Source organism: Aulonocara stuartgranti (genome assembly GCF_965226115.1).
Source record: "Aulonocara stuartgranti genome assembly, chromosome: 10".
In the NCBI taxonomy this organism is placed as follows: domain Eukaryota; kingdom Metazoa; phylum Chordata; class Actinopteri; order Cichliformes; family Cichlidae; genus Aulonocara; species Aulonocara stuartgranti.
Genome location: NC_138946.1, coordinates 16,747,886 through 16,768,024, shown reverse-complemented (window position 1 = coordinate 16,768,024; position 20,139 = coordinate 16,747,886). Strand labels below are relative to the sequence as shown.

The window sequence follows — 20,139 nt, the reverse complement described above, 5'->3', positions numbered from 1 at the left end:
ATCAGCTTGTTATCATGTTCATTTATGTTAAGATTTGAGAACATATATGATGCTTTTTAAAAATGGCATAGCTGTTCATGGCTCCGGATGTCCTAAAATGCTTTCCTTAAGGGAATTCTTCACATTTAGTGCATGTATGTGTTTGGATTCATAAAGTAACTCTTTAGACTTTGACTGTTAAAGGTCAAGGTCTCTGTGAGACCTCACTTCAATCTCATTCTTTTTAACACAATGTATTTCAGGTATTTCTGTGCATCTGGCACACAGTTTGAGTCAAGGATGAAGAGATTTGATTGTGTTGTTCAGAGGTGAAGGATGATGAAATTTCTTGTCCATATGTTTGGATTCTATATGTTAATTATGGAAAGATGAGGGCAGCACTGGAAGGTCCTGGGTTTGAATCCAGTCAAATGGGTTTTTTCTGTGGGGAGTTTCCATGTTCTCCAGGTGTCTGTGTGGGCACACTCCCACAGTCCAAAACATGCACAGGGTTAAGTTACCTGGTAATTTTAAATTGTCCATAAGTGAAGCGAGTGAGTATGAATGGTTGTCTGTCTCCCTCTGCTAGTCCTGTGATAAGCTGGTGTCTTGTCACTGGGTACAGCCCTTCCCACATTGTCTTGAGGAAAACAAAATGGGTGGGATTATGACAAGATAGCTCCCTTTTCATACCCAAGACACCATAATTTTCAGTGGAAACACCTCTTTTATTACATTCAACAACGTAACTCGGAAACTGAGTTTATTTTTGAAACAAGCAAGGTTGGATACTGATTGGTCCACAATAATCTTTGGGGTACACCTTGAAGTTATGGTGAAAGTACAGATCAGGATTGGGGGTCACATGAGAAACCAGGGCTGTTGTGGAACCGTTCTTTTTTATTTTCCCACATTAAATTTTTCAAAAACACAGAAGACACAAAGCAAAACAAGAACAAGTCAAATGATTTTTTAAATATATTTTAAATATATTTTGCATCTATATCAGAAATCAGAAGAGTGGCTGACGGGACTTTACAGCACAGCTGCACAGCTAACAAAATCTACGACCCATAGTTCCTCTACTGAGATGAGGAACAGCTACATTAAACTGTCAAATGTAACACAGAGGTAAACTGCATCTTGACTGGTCTGTGGAGACATATAACAGGGGAGGGGAAATGCTAGTTGCTGTTTGAAAAACTGTGAGGATAAGAGTCTCTGAAAGGATAAATAACAGAGGATAAATCACAAGTCCCCTGTTCATCAAAAGATGAATTTATTTCACAGCAGCAGTGCTAAACATGTGTTCTTGCAAAATGTAGCTAAAGGAGCAATCGGGACACAAAAGGAAAAAATAACCAAAATTATTCTATTCTAACTAATAACAGCAAAATAAAACTCAGCACCGTCAGGGTCATTATGTAAAAATAAACACCTGTTGCCCTGTTGTTTCCTTCCTGTGGTTGTGCTACAGTGGGAAAATAAATAAATAAAGCGAGGTCTGAAAATTCCATTTAAAACAGGAAATGCAAGCAAGGCTGAACACTGTCAAGGTTTCTTTCTCTGTTCTTACTGCATTCAGTATTCAAGACCACAAATATGCAAATTACCTAAACAAATGTGAGAAAAGAAACAGAGCAAGCTTCAAGAACCATAAAGCATGAGCTTCGAGTACACTAAAAGGGCGAAAGGTTTAGGACACTGATCTTAAACTGTGAATTCAGGTAGGTAGCACCTGTCCATGCAGCGTGCCTTTGCAAACATTTGTGAAAGAATGGGTCGTTCTAAAGCGCTCCCTGGTACTGTGATACTGTAACAGGATGCATCTGCTGCAGCATGTTAGTTTGTGAAATTTCTTCTGTCCTAGATATTCAGATATTCGATCAGCTGTAAGTGGTGTTATTGCAAAGAGGAAGCCACAACAACTCGGCTTCAAAGTGGCAGACCACATAAAGTTACAAGGTCGCTGAGCAATGTCCATATACTTTTGTCAATACAACGTGAGAAAAGAAACAGAGCAAGCTTCAAGAACCATAGAGAACCAACTCTCCTATGTATTAAATAGGTACAAACTTGACTGCGTTTTGTAGCTCGCGTGCATCCTGGTCAGTATTTTTGTCGTTCGAACACAGAAGAGGAGCACCACAAAACTAAGTGCATGTGCCACATTTAACTTCCAGCTTCGAGTCTGCAAGGACTTCAGTCAGATGGTGTTTTTATTATTTTGTACACTGATTACATGATCACAGAGAGGAGCTCACATATATCCAGAAAAACAGAACAAAATAGCACAGATGACTAACAAGGCCCCTGTTTACCACAAGTGTTGACATAGCAGCCATCATAGCATGGCTGTAGGCACAATCAGCAGTGTTGGAATAAATTTTGACCAGCCAGACTGCTTTGCTGGAGCTTTCTTGTTGCAAGAGCAAAGACGACAATTTCTCTTAACATTAAAAGTTTGGAGGAAGATTAGGTTTCCTCTCAGTCTGGCAACTGCTTGAAAGATTCTCCCTCGGCCCCTTTCTGCCAGTTTGTTTGCATCTTGTTGGCATGATGTAAACATGTAACGATAATGACTTCTTCTTGGCTTAATTTATTTTCAAAGTGTATATTCTTGTCAAATTATCTTTCTTTAACCTTAGCACCACTGTCTTTCGTCTGACCTCTCTCTGTTTCATGGAAACAATACCTATCTAGTGTTTGTTGGAAAGCCATGTCAAAACAAAGCATGACACACCAGCAATTGTAGATATGTGGTCTATAAAGATAGCAAAGTTAATAATAAACATTTCAACTGGGTAAAGGTCCTTCTGCTCTCTTTTCCTACAGTGAACATGCTGGTATCCAAATTTATCATCTGCACAGTCATGTCTGTATGAATGTGCATGAGTGTTGCACTGTTTCTTAAAAATATTTCTTAAAAATTATGTTAATCCATATTTCTTCTCTGTCCCTGAGCCTAATTATTTCACCTTTTCACTTAAACACATCATCATTGCTTTGCCAGGGAAACATTTTGTTAAAATGCAGTCAGTTAGTCTATTAAATATCCAGTCACGATTACGCCACAGTTTTTATTGTTTTTATCGCATCACTAGCAAAGAAGTTCATTGACACTGGTTAATGCAAAACACAAAAGACGCCCACATCTCCTGTTGTTTCACATATTGTTTTTATTTTTAATAAAGCCACATTTGTTTATCGCAATTTATCCACCTCCCTTAGTGGGGAGAAGTCATTGCATGTCACCCATTCATTAAAAGATAAAGAAGTAAAGTTGGCCTGGCTATTGGTGCACCTAACAAGCTGGTTCACCAATCTGTTGCCTGGCACACCCTTTGATGAGAGATGAGATAGCCTTTATTTGTCAGTTGCAGGGCTTTTGCCCACAACCGAGGGCAGGATCCTTGAAATTCAGCATAATTTCAAGGATCCTGCTTGAAACTGCTAAACTTCAGTTTGCAACGTTTCAGGTCTGAAAACAAAGATTAGAGGTAGCACATTTTAGGGAGGAAAGAAAGATAAGCTTGCAAAAGCTAACGTTTAATGTGATTAGAGCATTACCCCCCCCCGAACGCTGCTAGACGCACACATGCCCACAGAGACTCAAAGATTACAAATCTTTGCTTTTTTGTATCACACATTTATAAGTCAGCCACTGTTACGTAACGACTGCGTTTGTGTGTATGTGTGAACGTAACAGAGGGAACTCGTGCAAGCGATAAAATACCTCTGTGTAGAATATTGAATTATGTCAAACTCAAAATGAGGCTCTCTGACAAATCGAAAGAGTTTGCTTTCCCATGCGCTCGCTTACAGTTTGCACATGCGCGCAGATGAAGCTCGCGGCTTTTAATACACGCATTTAACCAGCACTTCCAATATGCACAGTGATTTTCTAAAAGCGCTATCCCTTTTCAGCGTGTTTTTAATTAAAGAAAATAAAGGCTCCTGCGCATAATTTATACGATAATGGAGACTAACATTGTGGTTCTTTTTTGTGTCTTTGGAAAATTACTGAGAGCTTGCAACGCTGTTTCTTTTTCACACGTCTTTAAGTCATTTTAAAAAATGCAACAAATGTGTTACAGGTTACCAGAACATGGCCTATTCTGTAGCATTTAATATTTACAGCCAGAGAGCAGTGACAGAAAGAAAAGTGACCTCTCCGCAATTGTCTGTGAAATCACTGACGTAGAATTCATTAGTATTTAAAGTGCTGTGCAGCTACATTTCTCAGGTTTACAGCCGAATTTTCTCCAGATTTAACGGGCAAGTCAAAGCGAGCTGGCTGCTGGATCCAGCTGCCTCGCTTTAAACAGACCACAGCCGGGTTAATCACCCATGTCCTCTCTTAAATTCATTCATGCAGTTATGAATCCGCTCTGACAGCAGCAGCTAACCTTATTGCGCAGACTACATATAAAGCTGCTCTAATATATTCCCACAGGATGGCTTCCCACTCTGTAATTTGTTGACTGCTGCAGAGGGTCTAAAGAGCAGCAATACTCTTTAATGCACTTGTAAACATACACACAGACACATGCGTGCATATGCACACACAACAGTGCCTTGAGAAAGAGTTGAGAGCGGCGCTCAGGGAGGAATAATTATAGATGGCATTGAGTTTCCTGCTCTCCTCCGTGTGCAAACGGTGTTTAGCTAAGAGGGCTTGCTTGCTCACATGTTTACGGCATGGCATTTGTTGGCAGCCGGGTCACATTAGTGTTAGACTTTGTGAATGTCTGGTCTGCAGTGGAGCAGAGAGGCTCGACAGGCAAAAAGCTGTGTCACCAATTTTCCACATAAGTAACCTGTTTCTTTATTGTGTTATTTTCAGAAGCAGCCAGGAATAGGAGCAAGGATGCTTCCGCATTCTGTTACTGGAGCTTGCACACTTTCGCGTCTCCAACGGGAGGGCATGAAAGTGTTTGCAAGCTCTGCAAACACTTGCTAAATGACTTCTTCTTCTTCTCGCAGCTCTACAAGCTCTGCAAGCTAGTGAAATGTTCACAGTGCTAATTTCTGGCATTTCAGAGTGCGTCTGGCAGTGGGTTAGGATGTAGTATTTGTATGCATGAGTAACTAGCAGTCTGCCTGGAGATATGTGTTTGTACTGTGATTACGCATGAATTGTTTTCCTCCCCTTACCTGGAGCAATTGTATTTGTTAGAGAGAATAGACTGTAATTGAATATACTTCCCTGAGCTGGCTGTGCAACCTCATTACCTTGCCCTTTTACGGAAGAGAGAAAGGCGAAGTGAGCCTCTGGGAAAAGGGGGCAGGGAAGGGAAAAATGGCAAGGGAGAGCTGAGATCTCGACTCAGGTGAAATCAGAATTAGAACAGAGAGGGAAAAGGGGAGAAATTCATCTGTAGCAGCATAGCTCAATGTAAGGTCTTACACCACCATGAGCCACCAGAACACAAGGACTGGTACTTTTCATTGATGTCCCTGAAGTGCACACGAGTCTTTTGTAAAGATTTTTTCTTCTAATTTTATGCTCTGATGTTCCAGGTGGCTTGTACATTGTTCACAAGTCCTGCAGGAATTTCAGTTCTGTGGAAATCTGGCGGCTGCACTGGCCATAGCATGAGATTTTTGCATAATTTTGATACGCAAACCATTTCAAACATTCTCAGTTGGAGTGGAAACATCTGCATCTGTCATGCATTTATTTTTTCTAATAATTTGCATTTTCCAGGAAGTACACTGAGAGAAAGAGACTTGTAAGAATAGAGAAAGCAAAGAAAAAGAGACAGAGAAGAGAGGCAAAGGCAGAAATTCACCCTTGTGCTGACATATATAAAGAAGAAAGGCTTAGTTTGCCTTGTTTAACCCAGGCTAGCTCAATTCTTCTTGTTATTCCGGCCTTGTACATTTCTCCACTGTACGCTGTACAGAGCCAGAGATTGATGGAGTCAGTGAAAGAGACAGAGTGAGTGAGGTGATGCAGAGACTGCAGCAAGCATGGGAAGATGGTTTGATGTGACACAGCAATGGAAAATGGGCAGGGGTTGGGGGTGGGAGGTTGAAGTGAAGCTATCCTGTAGGTGTTATCAGGTTAAGCCGCTCACCACTGGCTGTCGCCATGGTGACACCATGGTAACTACCAGGTGTTCTACTAGGAAGAAGCAAAACCTCTCGTATGCAAAGGGGATTCCTTTGAATCTCACTTTGTGCTCATTTCTGCTTCTTTTCTGCATTTGCCTGTAACGTTCAGGTGTTTGTGTTTATAACAATCAAACAGATGGAACAGTGTGCATGTTTACCTTCAGGCATCTGCTCAAAAGCTGATGCAAATTCATGCTTTTATGATCTGTGTCATCAAAGTTGTTAAAGGTATATTTTGTGAATCACAGCCGGAAGCAGCAGTGAATTATTTCTAGCGTTTCCCAGTCGTTAAAGGTGTGTTTGTGTGAGTCTGTTTGCCTGGATGCATGTGTTTGTACACAGTGCACCTGCAAATAGATGAAAAAAAAACACACACACACAACTGAAGCTTGAAATTATCTTATCTCATTATTAAGTTGATTTAATCTCTTAGAGGCACATTTACCTGTGTTTGTGCTCATTATGTTTATTGTACGTGATGTTTTGTGTATGTCATATATATATACACATGCTTCTGTATGGCTCGTCCATGCTTAAACCTATAAGCTGATTTGGTTACGTACTTAAAGAGATCTCAGTTTCAATCCTTTGGTGTTAGCTCTGTTACATCACTCCACCGGGCTCCGTGTGTGTGTGTGTGTGTGTGTGTGTGTGTGTGTGTGTGTGTGTGTGGCACTCAGCAGAGTGGGTTTGGTAGGACACGGGGTGTGGTGTAGAAGGCTAACAGATACTTGGCACATGGAAACACACTGACAACAATGACACACGTGCTCGTGCCATGCGCACACAGGGGCCCAGCCACACAAATACAGTAAGCAAAGGCAAGCACACACCACTGAGTTCTGCTCTTAAAGGCACACTGTACCACTGCTAAACACATATCAGGCCTCTCATCTGCATCCTAGTGCTCGGCAGTTTAATTGCTCTGCAAATTAACGGTTCTAAATGTACACCCCCACGTGTGTTCAGTTCACTTGTGTATATTTTCTCGCTGGGAGCTGGTGATCTAAGGTGAGAGAAACAAAATCATGTGGCTGGAAGCAAAACACGTGTGTCCCTCTCATTTATGTGGTTTTTTTTAGATGCACAATCACATTGGTGAATAATGACCTTGTCTCTACGCGGGGCGGAGATCACCACTGAGGGTTTTTTTTTTTTCTCTCTCTGTTAAACTGCAAGTATGTACTTTTTTCAGTACAGAAGAATTCAGTGGATGTATTTTTGTAATGTGTCAGCCGAATTATCCAGTACACATAATGAGAGTTTGTATTCAGTAATAGTGAAGTTAGGTAGTCAAGGTCAAGTTTATTCAGATAGTGCATTTCCAAACAGTTCATGCTGCTTGCAGTGCTTAACAATGTAAAATGCCACTAAAATAAATAAAATGCACCGCAATGATGCAGTAAAATATAGAGAAAAAACAAATAAATAAATAAAATAAGTCAATTAAAACAACTAAAACAACAACAACAATAACTAAGACTGTTAAAACCAAAATGTTTAGGTCAACATGTGCTGTGGTAGTGTTTAAGTTACTAAGGTGCTTCACAATCTGATTTATAAATAGTATCAATCTAAAGTTACTCAGTGATTGCACATTGGAGGGGTTAAATTCTACACACAAATCCAGGAAATTAACCTAAAAAATACATACATGACATGACTGTGGAAACGTAATTAAAAACACAGGTGACTAACTACATAAACTACAGTACAAAACAAACATGGATACAGCATTTCTAATTTCAGGTAAAGGTTTAAGAAAATCTTTAATTTTAGTTGCCTGAAAAATGTCTCGCTCAAACACCTACAGGGACAAAAAAATGAGGAATGGTAAGCGAGAGACAAACTTCCATTCAATTTCAGACTTGGGAACCAAAGACAAAGAAATACAGTTTGAGGGAATTGAGAAAGCTGAAGAGGAAGTTGGAGAGACTGATGGGAGTTCATCCAACGGAAGGATGTTCCTCAGGGTCTTCATATCCTTCTTCTGTTTCCTATTAAATTACTAACTTGAAACCGTGTGCTTCCTGACCCAGCTCTATAATCTGACATATGGGACAGCTGTTTGTTTGAATGTGCATTTTTCTCTGTCTTCATTTTTTGTTTCTCACATTCACTAATGCTGTTTTTTTGTTTTTTGTTTTTTGCTTTTACCTGTGTTGCAGATAAACCTGCGGCTGATTTTGGTCAGTGGAAAGACGAAAGAATTCCTCTTCTCTCCCAACGACTCTGCAGCAGATATCGCCAAACACGTTTATGACAACTGGCCAATGGGTGAGTAGCTCAATTATGTATTGCTATTCACATCAGATACATGTGCATCGATATGCAGAGGTATGAGTCTGCTATAAATGTATGTGCAATATAAATATGAAAGCAATAACAAGTTCCTACGTTATGAATAAAATCATTGTGGTCTAAGGCAGTCGCTTACAGTACAGTGAAAAGGTTTTCACTGTACTAAGCACACCCCAAGATTCAGTAGCTTGTAGAGCCACGTTTAGCAGCAATAACACAAATCATTTTTCTGCTTGACTGTAGTCCCATTCTTCTTTACAGCATTGCTTCAGTACGTTGAGCTTTAAAGGTATTCGTGCACATCTCTCTTTAAGGTTGTCAACATTTTAATTAGTTTGAGGTCTGGACTTTGACTAGGCCATTGCAGCACCTCGATTATTTCCTTTTTCAGCCATTCTGTTACAGATTGGCTGCTGTGCTTGGAATCATCGTCCTGTTGCATGGCCCAATTTCAGCTAAGGTGCAGCTTTCAGACAGATCTAACATTTGACTCTAGAATACTTTTGTATAGAGACGAGTGCATGGTTGACTCAGTGACTCAATGACCTGATACCTGGGTTCTGTGGCTACAGAATAAGCCTACCTCTTAAGCCCTCCACCACTGTGCTTGATAGAGGGTATGGGGTAGTTGTGCTGATATAGTGTTTTTGGTTTTCACCAAACACGGAGCATTCTATTGTAGACAAACATCTCCACTCATTTAGAGGCAGCTTTGCAAAGCTAGTCTGTGCTGCCCTGTTCTTTTTAGTGAGAAGAGGCTTTTTCCTGTTTACCCTTTCAAACAAAACCATACTTGTTCGGCCTTTTTAAACTGTACTATTGTGAACTTTGACATTTAAAATGCTATCTGAGGCCTGTAGAGTATGAGATTTAGCTCTCGGGTTCTGTACAGTTTTTTTTTTTTTGCATGGTCTGACGTTGGGGTGAACCTTCTGGGACATCTCCTCCTGGGAAGATTGTGGCTTTGTGTTAATACACACCTCACCAACAAACTGCCAAGACTTTTGTTTTTATGGACGTGGCAATGCACTCATGATCCATACAGCAGTACAAGGGTACTCCTGGAAGCAGTCAGGGCACACTTGTTTTTTCTCTCTTTCCTCTTTAAGATATAGCTTTTCATATATTTGATTAATTCTTACAGACATCTACAAACTTATTTTTACAGTAACCACATTTTCAAAGCTGATTGACTTTTTTTAAAAGTGAAAAAGCAGGTTAAATATATATTCTTATAATAGTAATCTGTAGCAAAAGAAAAATATCATTGTTTACCTGTCCAGCCTGCAGTTGTACTTTTTCAGTTCACTTTTTTCAGTATTGGAAGTTTTTTTTTCATGTTTGACATTTAAAAACTAAAAAATAACACGTGGAAAATGTACCTGCTCGACACCAAACAGTCAGCAACGAGCTAGCGAAGACGGTGGATGATTGTGGAGCTGCTCTAGCTTGTAATGTGCAAACAAGATTAACGGACAGTTCAAGGTTTAGGTTAACAGCAAAATTAGCATTAGAGTTGACTTTCTTTCTTACCTCATTACAAAGGTGCTTATAACACAGTTGTATTATTTATTTGATTTACATGAGAAAGATCTGGGTTTTCACATCTGCTTTATACATGTCAGATTTTAGCATCAGCTTTGGTTTTACTTACAGTTCTATATTCTTTAACATTTTTGCATTTAATATGTGGTGTTTAATAAATATTATCATTATGCAGGCACAGCTACCGAATCTCTGTAAAAACTCTAATTAAACAATTTAACTGTAAACAAATATTTGTTAATTTGCTTAGAAACTACTTGATCAGACTTATTGCTGTCAGACCAACTGCTAATTGCTTACATGCAGGTCTATATAGCAGTGTGGGGAATGTGCATATCTTTGGTGTAGGGTAATTAGAATGAACTCCTTTCAGCCTGATTATCATTGCATACAGGAATGTGGGATCACAGTGCAGCCGCTTCCTTTCTGTAATACACCCACTTGCCTCGCTGCTGCTGTGCACCAGGGTTAGAATTCATTTGATACTGCCCACCTTACGTCACCTTCAAAACTCTAGCTTTTTCCCACGGTGCCGCTAATGTACTCCAGTTTAAGAGAACTCCACGATGCATGAAAAACTACAAATTACACAGTTGGACTCGAATTCTCCTCGACAACAGAAGTTTTCCGTTCAATCCCGTCAGTGTTGGGAGCACCCTGTGTTCCTCCCAGACAACCCATCTGAACCCTGAGAGACCCGGAGCAGGCTCTCAGTCAGCAACAACACCCTGCGCTTAGCTAGAGACAAACATCTGGTGGCCAGACTCTGTTGCTGCGCAACTCCGCACTCTCGTTTCTCTCTCATTTAATGCGTTCACTTTTGTCCTTAGCTCTTCCCGAGCCACACCTCGTCTTCTTCTTTTGCCTCGGCTCTTTCTCACGTTCTGTAGGGCATCCCGCAAAGCCCAAATATTATACATTCTGCCTTTAAGGATTTAAAATAAAGGCCCTAAATGTCTTAAAATATCTTCAGTGTGGTTGTCTGTGGTTCTTCTTTTTTTTTTTTCTTTACCAGGCAGCAACTGATTTCTTTTCACTACACTGTGTTCAGCATTTTCATCACGCCGACACGACAGCTTTTTATACACAGCTTTAGGATTCTTGTATATTGTGGGTTTTGAAGTACATTAAATTGTACTTGTGAAATGTCAAATTAATACTTCATGGAAAACGAGTAAAATAAGAGGTAAAAATGAACCAGCAGGGCTCCTTTCTCTTTAACTGTCTCCTCCTTTCTCTCTGCTTTCCTACAGACTGGGAGGAAGAGCAGGTCAGCAGTCCTAACATCCTGAGGCTCATCTACCAGGGACGTTTTCTACACGGCAACGTAACACTAGGAGGTGAGAAAACACTGAAGCTACACCACCCAGAGAAAATGGCTCATTCGCTCATAGACATGCACACAAAATCACAGCCGTGCGCTGCTGGAAAGTTCTTTGCTGTTCTCATCCTTTTCCTGAGTCACAGAACAGAGGTACCTCAGTGCTCTGGACAAGCTTGCTTTGACAGGGAAAGAGGGAGGAGAGAGGAAATAGAGGAAAAAGAGGGGAAAGAGGCTGGTCAGGAAAGAGGGAAGACTGGTGTTTAAAGGAGACCTCAAGTGGTACAAAGGAGAGAGAGAAAGGAAGCGAGAGTGAAAGGCAGAAAAGGACGTCTTCTGTTGTGGAAGGCCAGTTCACTCTCTCTGGCTTTTAGGCTTTTTATCTGCCTAACCCAATTTAGACTTGACTGGTGCTTTGTGGTTAACGGTGTTACAGCGCACCCTAACCCTTTTGCAGTCTTCTATCTGCCATCCATCTGATAATTCCCTTATCTTTTAGCATGTTTGCACATTAACACAGAATCCTTGTTGAGTACAGACACACACATTTTAAAGCACACACACAAGTTGCCAACTATTACATGTTAACAGCAGTGTGTAGTTTTAAAAGTTATAACTATATATGAACTTATGCGAAGCGGTGAGAGATCCTGCAAATTTTCCTTCTTATTTTGTGTATTCACGACATTTCTGGGCTCCAGCCTTTAGGCAGTGGTTGTTTAACCCCATGCCAATTACAGCTGTGTGTGTAGTCTGAGGACTTTGTAAAAACCTATTGAAATAGACTGTGCCCAGCTCCAACAACGAGGTAGCAAAACTCTTATTTAAACAGAAGCAGGGTTGCACTGAACAACCTGTTATGTTATGCACCTATGGCAGTCTGTTGTGAGCGCTACCTTTTCAACTTGCTACTGCTGACGAGCACTTCTGACACACCTACCAAAGGCGAGGGCATACCACAGCGTCTCATGGAAACATTTAGATGAACCTGGAGGCACCATTTTAGACTGAATGTGCTCCTTTTCCATCTCTCTCCTCTGGTGTCTGTGTCATGGATTTTAAAAAGAGCAGCAGGTCTGTGTGTTTGTGTGGCCAAGGGCGAGGCTGTGCTACACACACACGCATGCAGGGCCGAGTGGCGTCAGTAGACAGGATGAAGCGTGCATTTATGCTGCATTCATACAAAATCCGGTGGTGCCTCACCTTCCTGCAGGGTTGTTCCAAGGCGTGTGGGTGGGTTGTGTTTTTTTTTGTTTTTTAGGTTTGTTAGAGTGCTGTGAGACAATAATAAAATAATATTTTACAATCTTATTGGCTGCTTTTTCCTTGCTGATGTTGCTGATTTACTTTCAAGCGCACTGATCGACCTCTGATTTTACTCCTTTTGGCTTCTTGACCCAGGCTGCAGGCGCCAAGTTGGATTATATTATCTCTTTAAGGGGTATCCAGCAGCTCATCTATTGGTTTTGGTCTATTCGGTATTACAAAGTTGTTTTTTTATTGATATTTCACCTGCCTTCCTCATAGCCATTGCTTTCCATTATTTTTCATACTAACATGAATGCCTACCAATAAAGGGACAGGCAAAAAACAAAACAAAAAAAAAAACCAAAAAAAAAACCAATAAAGCTCAACTGATATGTTGGCAGGGCAGATATATTGGCTTATAGTAGCTAATATATCAGTATTGGTAAATTTAAATTTAAAAACTAAAGAAGAAATGGGGAAAAACACCCTTCAAACATGTTACATAGCATGTCTACCAGAGGGTGCTCTGCAACCTCCACATTTGTGTTTTCTCACTTTTGTCTGCTAACTAATCCCGTTGAACTTGAATCCACTGTATACATGTGCATGTACATACTACACTCTACACGTGTGTCAGATATTTTGTGCATTTCTTTTTTTAATTAATCCTTTTTAGTGTTAAGTATCGTTTAATTTGCACCTTTATTACTGGTAATTATGTTGCAATATTATCTGCAAATAACAATAAAACTTGGAACCGGGTCGTCTTATTCAAGAGCAAGAAACTAGCCGCTCCTTGAGCCGCTTGTGAACAGTGTTTTAAATGATTCAGTTACATATGGATTCAGATTGCCAACAATTTCAAGTGATTATTATTCTGCAATCCCACTTTAATCGCATAATTTGACAATTTAATTTTCTCTATGTGTAGCTCAGCATTATCCAATCTATAATTTACACTCAGTTTCAGAAAGCTGTTAAAAAGTCATGTTATACTTCTGCTGAGTGACACTGTGCAGGCAAATATAATGTAGCGCACTGAATAACCTTTTCATCCTCTCCCTCCTTCTCTCCCTCTCTCAGCTCTCAAACTGCCCTTGGGGAAGACCACAGTGATGCATTTAGTTGCCAGAGAGACTTTGCCTGAGCCAAATTCCCAAGGTAACCAGCTCCCCGTCTCCCCTTTTTCCTTTCAGGAGGCTTTTCACACGCTGAACAACGTTAAATGTTCCGCTCCCAGCCATTATTTATTTCTGCACATGGCTTCTGTTTTAGGAGCAGCCACTAGTGCAAATAATTGGCTCCTTGAAGTGTATCCCCAAGATACAACACACTGTGTAGAGTATAGCTAATATAAATCATGCCAGAAGATTTGCTTCATTTTTTTATGACTATGACAAGCGAATAGAGTTCAAATGGACATCAAGTTCTCATACTGGGTATCTGTGAGCCCATGTGAGGAAGAATGAATCTGAATGAACTTTTGTTATGTGGAGAAACAGTTACAAAGTTAGATTTGAAGTACTCTTTATGTGAATTGTACAAAAGACCTGAGTCGCCCCTCTTTTTTTAATTTCTGGTCTTGTATGTTTTTTTTATAGTGCTCTTGAGCAGCAGTTCTCTAGGCTTTTTAAAGTTTGGTTGCTTTTTCAGTCCAGTCCTTGTACCTGACCATTTTCAGAGAAATGTTTTTTATGTTTATCAAGCCTTAAAGAATGAGCCAGCGTTTCTTTAGTTGAATCTATGAAAAATCTCAAAGACAACACAGTCTGAGAGACATAAAATAGCATGTTTGCACCAACAAGTTGATTCCCAAAGAGCTGTTAGGCAGATGTTTTTAAGGAAGTGAAACAGGGAGAAAAGGCTGAGATATGCCAAACTGCACAAGATCTTGACTGAAAACCAATGGCAATGGAGTAATGAATACAAATGTGACATTTTATAGTTCAAATTGGTATTAATATGTACGTTGGAGGTCAGGAGAGAGGTACAACAGTGACTATCTCCAAGCATCTGTAGAATTAGATGACTGTGGAGGCTGTGTCATGGTTTGGGGCTATATTTCAGACAGTGGTGTTGGAGATCTTAGAAAAGTGCCATCAGATTTTGATCCACTATGAAGTACCAACTGGAAAGCATCTGACTTACTACATTTAATACATTTTCAGCATGGCAATGATCCCAAACACACTGCCAAAGCAGGAAAAGCATTAAAACACAAAGTCAGGAGCACTATCACTCATGAATTGGCCTCCCCAACCTTATTAAAGCAGTGTTGGATCATCCTGCCTAAGAAAGTTAAGCCTGTGGTCATACCAAATCTCGATTTTCAAGATTTTTATGCTGCATTTCCACATTTCAGTAAATTGCAGCACCAATTTCCCATTTTAACAAAATGTAAAGAAATGAGAGATGGGTTAAGACTTTTACACAACACTGTAAGTGTAGATTTCAAGAGTCTACATTAAAAAAAAAAAAATAAAATGAGGCAATGTTGCTTCAGGTACCACTAGGAAATGTAACAAACTCAAAGAGTTTGAGCAACAGATCCAGTCTCATGAAATCCCAAAATGCTGCTCAGCTGTAGGAGATGGAGATTTAGACCTTCTTTAGAACATTTATGAGCTACATATGTTATATGGTTGTAGTATATCAAAAGTATTTCCATGCAGTGTTGCTGTATCTGAACTTGGCCTACCAGTATGTTTCTAAATCTGTCCTTTTGAGGTGATGTCTGACTATTGAGCTGAGTAACTCTGTGACAGTGCTGTGTGGGTGTTTGCTTAATCATGACGTTTGTGTGCTGTGTGTCCAGGTCAGAGGAACAGAGAGAAGACCGGGGAGAGTAACTGCTGTGTCATTCTGTAAATACACACCTCCACCGCCACCCCCTTTCATCCTTTGCATCCGTTCTCGCCCTCCATGTCCTGGACCTAATGAGCTTGTACCTTGTCCTGTAGCCTGTCTACACTGCGAATACTCATAGAGACATTTAACGAAACAAACAAACTCGCACTTTCTCTGTTTTTCCCCTTCTCCCTCATACACATGCATAGAAGGACAGCAGGCTCAGGCTGATCCAGGACAGACTTGGAGAGCAGTAAATTGATTAAAGATAGAGTTGATTCCTTTGTTGTACTTGATTTGCTGTCATAACTGAAAATGAGAAGGAACTGGATTTGCATGTTTTTTTTCTTTCTTTCTTAATGAAATGCTTTTGAAGCCTTCTGCCATACACATGCATGCACACACACATTTGCAGTAAACACACACACACACCTTGTCGAGCCATCCTCAGGCGGTCTCTTACAAGTCACCTTTCTAACTGGCTCTTTACTCTGGCCGGTTGTCATTGTAATGCAGTGCCCAAATTTGTGCGTGTGGCCTTGTTTTCTCATACAGACCGCTGAGAATTTTAACCACTAACAGCTCATCAGCATACCAACAAACGCGCACGCCCCGACTTCCTGTCCTCACATCGAGCCGCGCGTGCTTGCGTGATACCCCTTAGTGCGGCAGACAAAGCGCAGACGTGCCTGATCAGAGAACTCAAAACATGACACGCACACACACACATAATAACACACACGTTTGTGCCCTCTTTACTGCCCTCCTCTGCATGTGCCCTTAAAGGTCGCAAGAGAGAAACGATTCCCTTTTTTTATGTCGAGAGCGACACATCCCACTCCTTTGAGCCCGCTGTATTTTAGCCAAACGAAGCCTAACAAGCAAACAAATAGAAAACAACCATTTTTTTAAGGTCTTGTTTTTCGATATTTGTTTGTTCATGATTTTTTTTTTTTTTGGTGACTGTGTTTTGACAGTCCACTCATATTATCGACCGACTAGTGTTGTGATTAATGAAACATCATGCCAATTTTCTTTCCGTGACACGCCGTCGCTGTCTCACTGTGCCCCCCCTCCCTTTATTTTTATAGCAGTATTGTGAAGGATCTCTCAGACAGTTGCTTTGTAAGCACGGACATTAACTCAGAAGGAAAAGGGTCCTTATTTGTCTTAATTTGCCTCTTAAATCTGCATTAATAAGTCCAGTTTGCACAACTAAAGCATGTGCTCCTTCATTAGATTAAAACAAATGTATAAAAAGCTTTGTTTTATTTTATATTTTTCCAGTGGAAGTAATGTTCCAAACTAAGGTAACATGTGTAGAATATATTTAATATGAATCTTATATAGAAAATGACGACTTTAGATCTTGGTGATATACATTATATTGGTGTTTAGTCTATGATTGTGTATACGGTTAGCTTCTAGCCAGTTCACAGTCACTCTCTGACAATGTCTTGTGCTTAACAGCAGCAAATCCTCCCTAATCATTTATGGACTGATGGATTTTTGTTTTCTTTCTTTTGTTCTTTCTCTTTTATTATTCATTTCTTTTTCATTTGTTTATAAAGTAATATAATCCTGTTTCTTTGTGGGGTTTTGTTGTTTTTGCTTTAAAGAATCGCTTTGTAACAGCACTAGGTCTTAAAAAAATATTGTTTATATTGATCAGGGTTCAAATCTGTACAGAGATACACGTTTTCAAACCAATTGTAAATAGCACTAATGCTCTCCCCTCCCCCCCTGCAAACTTCAAAATGGAATACATCTGTAAACTAAATAAAAGTTATTGAAGTGCGCTACCTCGTTGTCATGATTTATTGCACGTGAACTGTAATGTTTTAAGCGCCACTGACTAATCATTCTAACAGCATCTTAGCTCACAGTCTGTGGGACTTTAACCAGAGGGCTGAACAAGACACCGGACTCCAATCTTCATCTTAACAACTTCAGCAAATTATTCTAAAAAGAGTTTTTCTTGTTACAGTGACTCTGGTATGTTGAATTTCACCTTGAAACTATCACTCACAGGTTAGTGTTGTAAATAGAGGTGGGCTTAAATTTAGATTCTTCAACTTCTTGGAACAAGTAAAACACATTTAGTCTCTTTTGAGCATCAATATCACAATAATTTAACAAAACTGTAAAATTTGGGATGATGGTGCTGTTAACAGAGAAGCTGCAGAGTATCCAGGTCCTGTGGCTATAAGCACAAGCCCAAATCATGACTGCTCCACCACCATGCTGAAAGTTCGTACGAGGTGTTTGTGCTGATATGCTGTTTGATTTTCATTGAAGAACATTGCTCCAAAAGTCTTTTGGTTTGTCCAGATGCAGCTTTGCAAACCTAAACCATCTTGCTGTGTTTTTTGTTTTTTGAGAGAAAAGCATTTCTACTGGCCAAAAAAAACAAGCCCCGTAGTATTTTTCTAATTGTACTGCCATGAAATTTAGTGTTTAACGTGCTAACTGAATCCTTTAGACACAGCTGAATGCTCCAGATCTGCAAACTGTCCAAACCTCTGTTTTTATAGGTGTGCTCACACTTGCTGATGATCAATTAAACAAGTCCATTTAATTAGAAGCAGCTGGCTGCTACTTATCCTTATGGAAGCAGTAGGAGTGTACTTCAGATGACTCCATAGAGCGCTATGAAAACTTTTTCACATGACTGTATGATGTAGAATAGTAGAAACCAGTAGCGGGAGCCTGAATGATTTTATCTGTTTTCTGAGTCATATCAAGATATCACTTTAGACCTCCTGAAGCTGAAAGCTCCTTATTTTCATGTCTCTGTAGAAAAGATGAATGTGTACCAAGATTACACATCATCACAATCTGGTGGTGGAATCAGACAGGCGGTACAAACTAACAAGGAAGCAACACTATCACAGTACACATTGGGGAAAAAAAAGTAAGTGAGTATGTGGGAAACATCTTGCGGTATGCTGTGATGCACAGAATTTGCACGGCTTCATTAAATATACAAAAACACATCAGGTGGGAGGTTAATCCACCAATTTTAGCAGTGGTAGAGATGTTTTAAGTGTTTAAGGCTGTGCTACACAAATAAGAAAAAAACTCAATAGATTTTACTTAAATTTGTAAAAACACTCTTGTAATAACAAAGCTGATTATTCAAAATGATGCAAAAAGTCTAATAATATAATAGCAGTGCCGCTGACACTAGAATTTTATTGTTTTACTGAAAGTTGTTGTTTCAGTAAATGATCCAAAGACTTTTTCAACTGATGTGTAAGATTGCTGCATAAGTTATTGATGCACTCTATAAAGCAATATTTTCAAATTCAACATTATTGTCAAGTCTGCAATTTGTTCAGGACGCACGCACAGGATCGAAATGTTGTTTCCTCCTTTACTTGTTTTAGTTAAATGAACTTAAATGCTTAAATGAAGTATCAGCTATAAATATGAATAATAACATATTTATAGTTGATACACGCAGTAATGATGCGCAGTTATTGCTGCGTTTAAAAATCTCAGGTGTTTAAAAATGTGAGGGGTACTGCAGTTTTTTGTGTACAAAATATTAAGTATTATTAAGTATTACAGTACATCTTATGACACTTCAAAAATGAGTATGGGTACACTGAAAGAAAAACACTACAGATGCAACAACTAAGCATGTCTGTGTGCAGGAGTATGCTTCCTGTGAGGTGACAGTCAACAGTTTCTCACTGGATAAAAACCCCTGATTAATGTTTGTGTTGTTTCTCGTGTTCAACACGTCAAGTAAGTCAGAATGTTTACTCAAAGTTACCGATACAGTCGTACACAGCGAGAAAGAATAAACTCTGATTTGTAAAACAAAAAAAACAAAAACGTGATGGCATTGAGTCACTTGTCGAGTTTGCTCAACATCGAGTAGACCAAAGTGCAGCAGGAGGAGCAGCACAGAGAACAACCCAGCCTGCTGCCCTGGGAGAGTTTTGCAAACGTGTTAAACGTCATGTACTCGTCTACTAACGACACACTGAGCAAACAAAATATGTTACATGTGTTATTTGCTCAGTGGTTAAAGAAATAAAAGATATGTGTCTGAGAATATCACTAGGTGTAAAGCAGTGCAGTGTAAGAGAAGCATAAAGAGCTATTCAAACTGAAGATGCTGACTGTTTCTGTGTTACCAGTGGAGTCCTGTGTAGTTTTTGTCCCTCCTCTCCTCCCTGCAGCCATGCTGTGTCACAGTAACGCGGGCCACATTTAACATGAATACAGCTATTCTTTCTCGAAGAGACTGGGTACAGACAGAGCGGGCTGTGGTTACAGTAGTGAAAAGCACCACTCTCTGTGTGTTTGTGTGTGCGTGTGAGGCATTAACCATGCCAGCATCACTTCTGCTTTGCTTCCAAACAATACACCAACAGTATTTATACAAATCAGTGTTCCCAAGGAAATCTGAGTCTCCGTAAGAACTCCTTATAATTTGCAGTATGAGCTAAATATCTGTGATCTATACAAATCCACATTTAAGTGTTGAGCTTGGCTGTAAACATTAATAAAACATATCTCTCATGCTTACTTCAGACCACAACAACAGGGTTAAAACCCTGGTGCAGTGATATCTTCTCATGAAGCTTCTCTCAGCATTCCTTTATTGTGCTTACATCGATTATAAGGGAAAAAATAAAATTATGGAAAAAGATCTTTCAAACAGAGTTGCAAGGCAGGAGTTGCCTGAATTCAGCGGGTGAATTCTGTTTGCAGTAAAGATTGAGGATGATGCCATCTTCTGGCAGAATACTTCTATGACAGCT

General features: G+C 39.8%; 1 protein-coding gene across 1 annotated transcript in view; it reads left to right on the top strand.

Moving 5' to 3' along the window:
• ubl3a (ubiquitin-like 3a) overlaps nucleotides 1-17,163 on the top strand; it is a 35,335-nt gene extending 18,172 nt beyond the window's left edge. Inside the window, exons 2-5 of the mRNA XM_082549766.1 lie at nucleotides 8,268-8,376; nucleotides 11,199-11,285; nucleotides 13,598-13,675; nucleotides 15,330-17,163. Of these exons, the coding sequence (XP_082405892.1) occupies nucleotides 8,268-8,376; nucleotides 11,199-11,285; nucleotides 13,598-13,675; nucleotides 15,330-15,382 (327 nt within the window). The 3' untranslated portion in view covers nucleotides 15,383-17,163. The remainder of the gene's footprint in view (nucleotides 1-8,267; nucleotides 8,377-11,198; nucleotides 11,286-13,597; nucleotides 13,676-15,329) is intronic.
• The last annotated feature ends 2,976 nt before the right edge of the window (nucleotides 17,164-20,139 follow it).